The sequence below is a fragment of the Entelurus aequoreus genome, linkage group LG17 (genome assembly GCF_033978785.1).
Source record: "Entelurus aequoreus isolate RoL-2023_Sb linkage group LG17, RoL_Eaeq_v1.1, whole genome shotgun sequence".
NCBI classification, from domain to species: domain Eukaryota; kingdom Metazoa; phylum Chordata; class Actinopteri; order Syngnathiformes; family Syngnathidae; genus Entelurus; species Entelurus aequoreus.
Window position 1 is genome coordinate 22,468,729 of NC_084747.1, and position 10,787 is coordinate 22,479,515.

General features: G+C 35.6%; 1 protein-coding gene across 3 annotated transcripts in view; it reads left to right on the top strand.

Annotated features, from left to right (window-relative positions):
* The window catches only part of LOC133632673 (formin-binding protein 1-like), a 48,794-nt gene extending 38,302 nt beyond the window's left edge, over positions 1 to 10,492 (top strand). Inside the window, exons 15-17 of one of the 3 annotated variants that reach the window (XM_062025239.1) lie at positions 641 to 780; positions 9,741 to 9,908; positions 9,994 to 10,492. In XM_062025239.1, the coding sequence (XP_061881223.1) occupies positions 641 to 780; positions 9,741 to 9,908; positions 9,994 to 10,022 (337 nt within the window). In that variant the 3' untranslated portion in view covers positions 10,023 to 10,492. The remainder of the gene's footprint in view (positions 1 to 640; positions 781 to 9,740; positions 9,909 to 9,993) is intronic. The other 2 variants (XM_062025241.1, XM_062025240.1) reach the window with 2 other exon arrangements.
* Positions 10,493 to 10,787: the final 295 nt, after the last annotated feature.

The following is a 10,787-nucleotide window of genomic DNA, read 5'->3' on the forward strand; positions in this document are numbered from 1 at the left end:
GCGACACACCACGTTCCGACCTAGTATCTTCTGCGACACACCACGTTCCAACCTAGTATCTTCTGCGACACACCACGTTCCGACATAGTATCTTCTGCGACAGACCACATTCCGACCTACTATCTTCTGCGACACACACGTTCCGACCTAGTATCTTCTGCGACACACCACGTTCCGACATAGTATCTTCTGCAACAGACCACGTTCTGACCTAGTATCTTCTGCGACACACCACGTTCCGACATCTTCTGCAACAGACCACGTTCTGACCTAGTATCTTCTGCAACACACCACGTTCCAACTTAGTATCTTCTGCAACACACCACGTTCCAACTTAGTATCTTCTGCGACAGACCACGTTCCGACCTAGTATCTTCTGCGACACACCATGTTCCGACCTAGTATCTTCTGCGACACACCACGTTCCGACCTAGTATCTTCTGCGACACACCACGTTCCGACCTAGGAGCTTCTGCGACACACCACGTTCCGACCTAGTATCTTCTGCGACACACCACGTTCCGACCTAGTGTCTTCTGCGACACACCACGTTCCGACCTAGTATTGTTCCCGTGTGGACAAGGCCTTGGAACTACTCCTGGTTCTGATAGAGACTAACTGGGCTGGCTTGGTACTTCAGTCCAGACGGCAGCTACACCGAGGACCAGAGTGCGGAAGTTCACTTCTCCAAGTCGCGGAGTTCTGAGTTTGATGATGACTTTGATGATGAAGAACCGCTGGCCAGCATTGGCACCTGCAAGTCCCTGTACCCGTTTCAAGGTAGGACTAGAAGACTTGATAGACTAATAGGAACTAACTACTGTACCTTGAACCCTCAGGCAGAAATACCATGTTACCATGATATTGATACCATGTTATTGGAGTTTGTTAGCTTGTTTGATACCATGTTATTGGAGTTTGTTAGCTTGTTTGATACGATGTTATTGGAGTTTGTTAGCTTGTTTGATACCATGTTATTGGAGTTTGTTAGCTTGTTTGATACGATGTTATTGGACTTTGTTAGCTTGTTTGATACCATGTTATTGGAGTTTGTTAGCTTGTTTGATACCATGTTATTGGAGTTTGTTAGCTTGTTTGATACCATGTTATTGGACTTTGTTAGCTTGTTTGATACCATGTTATTGGAGTTTGTTAGCTTGTTTGATACCATGTTATTGGAGTTTGTTAGCTTGTTTGATACCATGTTATTGGAGTTTGTTAGCTTGTTTGATACGATGTTATTGGAGTTTGTTAGCTTGTTTGATACCATGTTATTGGAGTTTGTTAGCTTGTTTGATACGATGTTATTGGAGTTTGTTAGCTTGTTTGATACCATGTTATTGGACTTTGTTAGCTTGTTTGATACCATGTTATTGGAGTTTGTTAGCTTGTTTGATACCATGTTATTGGAGTTTGTTAGCTTGTTTGATACCATGTTATTGGAGTTTGTTAGCTTGTTTGATACCATGTTATTGGAGTTTGTTAGCTTGCTTGATACCATGTTATTGGACTTTGTTAGCTTGTTTGATACCATGTTATTGGACTTTGTTAGCTTGTTTGATACCATGTTATTGGAGTTTGTTAGCTTGTTTGATACCATGTTATTGGAGTTTGTTAGCTTGCTTGATAACATGTTATTGGAGTTTGTTAGCTTGTTTGATACCATGTTATTGGACTTTGTCAGCTTGTTTGATACCATGTTATTGGAGTTTGTTAGCTTGTTTGATACCATGTTATTGGAGTTTGTTAGCTTGTTTGATACCATGTTATTGGAGTTTGTTAGCTTGCTTGATACCATGTTATTGGAGTTTGTTAGCTTGCTTGATACCATGTTATTGGAGTTTGTTAGCTTGTTTGATACCATGTTATTGGACTTTGTTAGCTTGCTTGATACCATGTTATTGGACTTTGTTAGCTTGTTTGATACCATGTTATTGGAGTTTGTTAGCTTGTTTGATACCATGTTATTGGACTTTGTTAGCTTGTTTGATACCATGTTATTGGACTTTGTTAGCTTGTTTGATATGATGTTATTTGAGTTTGTTAGCTTGTTTGATACCATGTTATTGGAGTTTGGTAGCTTGTTTGATACCATGTTATTGGAGTTTGGTAGCTTGTTTGATACCATGTTATTGGAGTTTGTTAGCTTGTTTGATATGATGTTATTGGAGTTTGTTAGCTTGTTTGATACGATGTTATTGGAGTTTGTTAGCTTGTTTGATACCATGTTATTGGAGTTTGTTAGCTTGTTTGATACCATGTTATTGGAGTTTGTTAGCTTGTTTGATACCATGTTATTGGACTTTGTTAGCTTGTTTGATACCATGTTATTGGACTTTGTTAGCTTGTTTGATACCATGTTATTGGAGTTTGTTAGCTTGTTTGATACCATGTTATTGGACTTTGTTAGCTTGTGATGTAAATATAAAAATTTAAAAAAATAAATAAAAAGTAGTTTTATGGTAAAAAAAAAAATAAAAAATTGCAACACAGTCGTCAAAATTTTACAGAAGAAATCAAATTGGCATAGTTTTTCAAATTTCAAAAAACAACCGTAGATTTTAAGGGTAAAAAAAAGCTGAGTTGCCAGCATAGTACTGTGAAAATAACGGTGTTTGGAAGTTGCGTCCTCGCAGTCCCAGTCAGACACGGCACAGGAGCCAAGCGTGCAGGTTTTAACAAGGTTTTAATAAACAAAGGCTTTTAACAAAAGTGTTCTCTCCTGAAGGCCGCGACTTTTCAGTCACGTCCGTATCCTCTCTTTCCTCCTGCTCCCGGCCGCTTGCCGTTAAAGACAACAGATGATTAGACTAACACGTACCACCTGTGAAATCTAATCGCCTGCCAGCTGTGTCTCGCCGTCAGCGCTGCCACGCCCCCGTCTGATGGTGCTCTGTCCTCAGCCCCGTGGACAGAGGCGGTGACCTTTGCTCCTGCAGGCAGCGCTGGCCACATCTCCCTCCACACGGTGGTATAGGCTTTCAAATGTACAGTAATTCACTGTAGAAACAAGAATTTACAGTAAAAAACAAACAAACTAGCAGCTACGTCACCTTAATTTGACCCTAAAAATAAGATTTAAGATGAGCACAAACAACATATCAAAACAGTATTATGAATATAAGCACAAAAAACATATCAAACATATCAAAACAGTATTATGAATATGAGCACAAAAAACACATCAAAACAGTATTATGAATATGAGCACAAACAATATATCAAAACAGTATTATGAATATGAGCACAAAAAACATATCAAAACAGTATTATGAATATGAGCACAAACAACATATCAAAACAGTATTATGAATATGAGCACAAACAGCATATCAAAACAGTATTATGAATATGAGCACAAACAACATATCAAAACAGTATTATGAATATGAGCACAAACAGCATATCAAAACAGTATTATGAATATGAGCACAAAAAACATATCAAAACAGTATTATGAATATGAACACAAACAACATATCAAAACAGTATTATGAATATGAGCACAAACAACATATCAAAACAGTATTATGAATATGAGCACAAACAACATATCAAAACAGTATTATGAATATGAGCACAAACAACATATCAAAACAGTATTATGAATATGAGCACAAACAACATATCAAAACAGTATTATGAATATGAGCACAAACAACATATCCCCACTAGTGGGGAGTATAGGCAAAGGAAAGATCAAGTTGCAGACGTCCATCCATTTTCTACCGCATGTCTTATATTATATTATATATAATATTTATTATATTATATTATTTTTCTACATGTCCCCAGACAAGTCTTATATTATATTATATTCATTATATTATATTATATTATATTATATTTCTACATGTCGCCAGACAAGTATTATATTATATACAGTATTATATTTATTATATTATATTATATTATATTTCTACATGTTGCCAGACAAGTCGTATATTATATTATATATGATATTAATTATATTATATTATATTATATTATTTATTATATTACATTATATTATATTATATTATATTTCTACATGTCGCCAGACAAGTCTTATATTATATTATATATTATATTTATTATATTATATTATATTATTTATTATATTACATTATATTATATTATATTATATTTCTACATGTCGGCAGACAAGTCTTATATTATATTATATATTATATTTATTATATTATATTATATTATTTATTATATTACATTATATTATATTATATTATATTTCTACATGTCCCCAGACAAGTCTTATATTATATTATATATAATATTTATTATATTATATTATATTTCTACATGTCGCCAGACAAGTCTTATATTATATTATATATTATATTTATTATATTATATTATATTATTTATTATATTATATTATATTTCTACATGTCGCCAGACAAGTCTTATATTATATATTATACTTATTATATTATATTATATTATATTATTTATTATATTACATTATATTATATTATATTATATTTCTACATGTCGCCAGACAAGTCTTATATTATATTATATATTATATTTATTATATTATATTATATTATTTATTATATTACATTATATTATATTATATTATATTTCTACATGTCGCCAGACAAGTCTTATATTATATTATATTTATTATATTATATTATATTATATTATATTATATTATATTATATTATATTTCTACATGTCCCCAGACAAGTCTTATATTATATTATATATAATATTTATTATATTATATTATATTTCTACATGTCGCCAGACAAGTCTTATATTATATTATATATTATATTTATTATATTATATTATATTTCTACATGTCCCCAGACAAGTCTTATATTATATTACATATAATATTTATTATATTATATTATATTTGCACATGTCGCCAGACAAGTCTTATATTATATTATATATTATATTCATTATATTATATTATATTATTTATTATGTTATTATATTATATTGTATTTCTACATGTCGCCAGACAAGTCTTATATTATATATTATATTTATTATATTATATTATATTATATTTCTATATGTCACCAGACAAGTCTTATATTATATTATATACAGTATTATATTTATTATATTATATTATATTATATTTCTACATGTTGCCAGACAAGTCGTATATTATATTATATATGATATTAATTATATTATATTATATTATATTATATTTCTATATGTCGCCAGACAAGTCTTATATTATATTATATATGATATTTATTATATTATATTATATTATATTATATTTCTATGTCGCCAGACATGTCTTATATTATATTATATATTATATTTATTATATTATATTATATTATATTTTAGTCTTTTTACACGTTTAGGTGGGACACACAAGTGTCGCAAAAGTGCCGTTTAAAAAGGCAGACAATTTGGGTTCCTGCTTCACACAAATCTAAATACACACACTTTTTTTTACGCGCACACAGATCGAAATACAGACCGATTTTCTTTCCTTTCCTTTATTACACAAACACACAAATTGGAATACGAACACACAAATTAAAACACACATCGAAAAATACAAACACACAAATTAAAACACACACAAATCGAAATACAGACACACAAATTAAAACACACACAAATCGAAATACAGACACACAAATTAAAACACACACACAAATTGAAATACGGACAAAAATTAAACCACACACACACAAATCCAAATACAGACAGACAGACAAATCCAAATACAGACACACAAATCGAGATATGGACACAAAGTAAAACACACACACACAAATCGAAATACAGACACACAAATTAAAACACACACACAAATGGAAATACAGACCCAAATTAAATCATGCACACAAATCACAGTACGGATGTAAATTAAAACACACACACAAATCGAAATACAAACCTACAAATTAAAACAAAAATCCAAATACAGACAGACAAATCAAAATACAGACACACACATTAAAACACACACACACAAATCAAAATACAGACACACAAATTAAAACACACACACACACAAATTTAAATACAGACACACAAATTAAAACACACACAAATCGAAATACTGACACAAATTAAAACACACAGACACACAAATCGACATACGGACACACAAACTAAAACACACACAAATCCAAATACAGACAGACAGACAAATCCAAATACAGACACACAAATTGAGATACAGACACAAAGTAAAACACACACACACAAATCGAAATACAGACACACAAATTAAAACACACTCACAAATGGAAATACAGACACAAATTAAATCACACACACAAATCACAGTACGGACGTAAATTAAAACACACACACAAATCCAAATACAGACAGACAGACAAATCCAAATACTGACACACAAATCGAGATACGGACACAAAGTAAAACACACACACAAATCGAAATACAGACACACAAATTAAAACACACACAAATGGAAATACAGACACAAGTTAAATCACGCACACAAATCACAGTACGGACGTAAATTGAAACACACACACAAATCGAAATACAAACACACAAATTAAAACAAAAATCCAAATACAGACAGACAAATCAAAATACAGACACACACATTAAAACACACGCACACATATCAAAATACAGACACACAAATTAAAACACACACACACAAATCGAAATACAGACACACAAATTAAAACACACACAAATCGAAATACTGACACAAATTAAAACACACAGACACACAAATCGACATACGGACACACAAACTAAAACACACACAAATCCAAATACAGACAGACAGACAAATCCAAATACAGACACACAAATTGAGATACGGACACAAAGTAAAACACACACACAAATCGAAATACAGACACACAAATTAAAACACGCACACAAATGGAAATACAGACACAAATTAAATCACGCACACAAATCACAGTACGGACGTAAATTAAAACACACACACAAATCCAAATACAGACAGACAGACAAATCCAAATACAGACACACAAATCGAGATACGGACACAAAGTAAAACACACACACAAATCGAAATACAGACACACAAATTAAAACACGCACACAAATGGAAATACAGACACAAATTAAATCACGCACACAAATCACAGTACGGACGTAAATTAAAACACACACACAAATCGAAATACAAACACACAAATTAAAACAAAAATCCAAATACAGACAGACACATTAAAACACACGCACACAAATCAAAATACAGACACACAAATTAAAACACACACACACAAATCGAAATACAGACACACAAATTAAAACACACACAAATCGAAATACTGACACAAATTAAAACACACAGACACACAAATCGACATACGGACACACAAACTAAAACACACACAAAAATCTAAATACGGACACCAATAAAATACACACACACACACACACAAATCTAAATACGGACACCAATAAAATACAAATTAAAACACACAGATTGAGACACAGACACACAAATGACATGAATGTGATTACGGACCCACATATTTTTACACAATAGTTCTGCCACAATAAAAGCTTCATTGTCGTCAAGTGAAGGCATGACAAGACTCTCTTTCACTTTTAATGTCGACAAAGCGGATCACATCTTATTCTCTGGCAAAGTGTGGAGTGGAGTTAGGCCACGCCCACTGTTCTGCCAGGCCACGCCCACTGTTCCGCTACACTCCCATCATCACTTGTTTATGAGCCAAGTCCACAAACGTGACAGACTGGCATGAATAAATAAACATGAAACACTGGCTCTTATTTTCTTTGTAAGACAGCAGGCGCTCTTCTTTGGCGCTGCTCGCTGCTCACGTGCCAAGGAGCGTCCTGCAATCTTTCGGACTGACTTGGCATCAGTCTTCCTCTCACAGAATAAAACACACAAGTTCTTTTGGATGACATATATGTTGAGTAAAAAAGGACTACCGAGACAGAATGGTGCAATACCAGGTTTCACTGAAGCCTCAGGAGACCAAGAATGGTGCAATACCAGGTTTTACTGAAGCCTCAGGAGACCAAGAATGGTGCAATACCAGGTTTTACTGAAGCCTCAGGAGACCAAGAATGGTACAATACCAGGTTTTACTGAAGCCTCAGGAGACCAAGAATGGTACAATACCAGGTTTTACTGAAGCCTCAGGAGACCAAGAATGGTGCAATACCAGGTTTTACTGAAGCCTCAGGAGACCAAGAATGGTACAATACCAGGTTTTACTGAAGCCTCAGGAGACCAAGAATGGTGCAATACCAGGTTTTACTGAAGCCTCAGGAGACCAAGAATGGTGCAATACCAGGTTTTACTGAAGCCTCAGGAGACCAAGAATGGTACAATACCAGGTTTTACTGAAGCCTCAGGAGACCAAGAATGGTGCAATACCAGGTTTTACTGAAGCCTCAGGAGACCAAGAATGGTACAATACCAGGTTTTACTCACGCCTCAGGAGACCAAGAATGGTGCAATACCAGGTTTTACTGAAGCCTCAGGAGACCAAGAATGGTGCAATACCAGGTTTTACTGAAGCCTCAGGAGACCAAGAATGGTGCAATACCAGGTTTTACTGAAGCCTCAGGAGACCAAGAATGGTACAATACCAGGTTTTACTGAAGCCTTGGGATACCAAGAATGGTACAATACCAGGTTGTACTGAAGCCTCAGGAGACCAAGAATGGTACAATACCAGGTTTTACTGAAGCCTCAGGATACCAAGAATGGTACAATACTAGAGATGTCCGATAATATCGGTCTGCCGATATTATCGGCCGATAAATGCGTTAAAATGTAATATCGGAAATTATCGTATCGTTTTTTTTATTATCAGTATCGTGTTTTTTTTGTTTGGTTTTTTTTTTGTTTTTTTTTAAATTAAATCCACATAAAAACACAAGATACACTTACAATTAGTGCACCAACCCAAAAAACCTCCCTCCCCCATTTACAGTCATTCACACAAAAGGGTTGTTTCTTTCTGTTATTAATATTCTGCTTCCTACATTATATATCAATATATATCAATACAGTCTGCAAGGGATACAGTCCGTAAGCACACATGATTGTGCGTGCTGCTGCTCCACTAATAGTACTAACCTTTAACAGTTAATTTTACAAATTTTCATTAATTACTAGTTTCTATGTAACTGTTTTTATATTGTTTTACTTTCTTTTTATTCAAGAAAATGTTTTTAATTTATTTATCTTATTTTATTTGATTCGTTTTTTTAAAAAGTACCTTATCTTCACCATACCTGGTTGTCCAAATTAGGCATAATAATGTGTTAATTCCACGACTGCATATATCGGTTGATATCGGTATCGGTTGATATCGGTATCGGTAATTAAAGAGTTGGACAATATCGGCATATCGGATATCGGCAAAAAGCCATTATCGGACATCCCTATACAATACCAGGTTTCACTGAAGCCTCAGGAGACCAAGAATGGTTCAATACCAGGTTTTACTGAAGCCTCAGGAGACCAGGCCTCCCAGTGCCACCATCGCATCAGCAAGCCAGATTTAAATCCAATCAAAAAGAGAAAGAAGCGCAGCTGCTTCTCCAAAACAGTTAAGGAACTGGCCAAAACAGCTCTGTGAGCCGACAAACGGGACAAAACAAAGAGTTTGCTAGCGGACATAAGATAAAAGCAAGGAGGCCACAAGGAGACACACCCCACACTAGCGGCTTTAAACATGACCATGGATGAAAAAGATCTCCCAACAATGGTGGCTAACGAGAAGGCGCCTTGTCTGCTGCAGGTCAGAACGAAGGCACGCTGTCCATGTTGGAGGGGGAACTACTTTCTGTGGTGGAAGAAGACAAAGGTGACGGCTGGACCAGAGTCCGCAGGAACTTGGAAGAGGAAGGATACGTGCCCACCTCCTACATCAAGGTCTTCCTGGACACCAACGCCAAAGGTGCCAAAGGTGCAGAGGTCACATGACTTCTACCTGACCTCTTTGTTGTGTTCCTAACGTGTGTGTGTGTGTGTGTGTGCGTGTGTGTGTGCAGGTTTCGTGCAGACAAGTCGACTCGTGTAAGGAGGCGTGGGTACAGGAAGTGAAGGTGTTAAAGACACCAGATGGACGCCACACGCCGGGTTACCATGGTGATTGTTGCTGCGGCGACCGTCCAACGTCTTTAGAGTGACACGACGCCCTCGTCTGTGTTGCCGCCGTGACCACACACACACACACACACACACACATGCACGCACTGCCAGTTAGGAAGTGGATAAAAAAAGGAAAAGTGTGTTTTTACATTTGTGCTGTCATGCACGAAAACGTCGACAGGAAGTCGGAGAAACATTAAAAAAAAAAAAAAAAGGGAACCTGTCCTCCATATTTAACCCGCTTGTTGTCATTAAATGTATCATCTCCCCCCTCCGCACTTCCTGTGTGTGCCATCTTTCAAAATAAAATAGCCCCGACGTGTGTGCGCGCGCGCGTTTGCAACAAAATACCTAAATGACATGGAGTAGTAAAGTTTTATTGTGAAAACCACACGACTCCTGCACGTTATTTGGAATAACATTTTCTATATGTTGTGATTGGACGATGAGGCGGTGATGTCATCACAGCGCCAGGTCAACCTCGGCGAAACACTTCCTGTTTGAGACTGGACTGTGGCGTGTGTGTGCGTGTGTGTGTGTGTGTGTGAGAGAGAGAGAGAGAGAGAGAGAGCGTAACCAATGGCAACAGCCCGTCTGCCCCGACGCGGGCTTCCATTTGGAGCCAGTTGCCATGGTAACGCCGCCTTCTGCTCGTGTGTGAGCCTTTTAATTTGAGGAAGGGAACATGTTACTG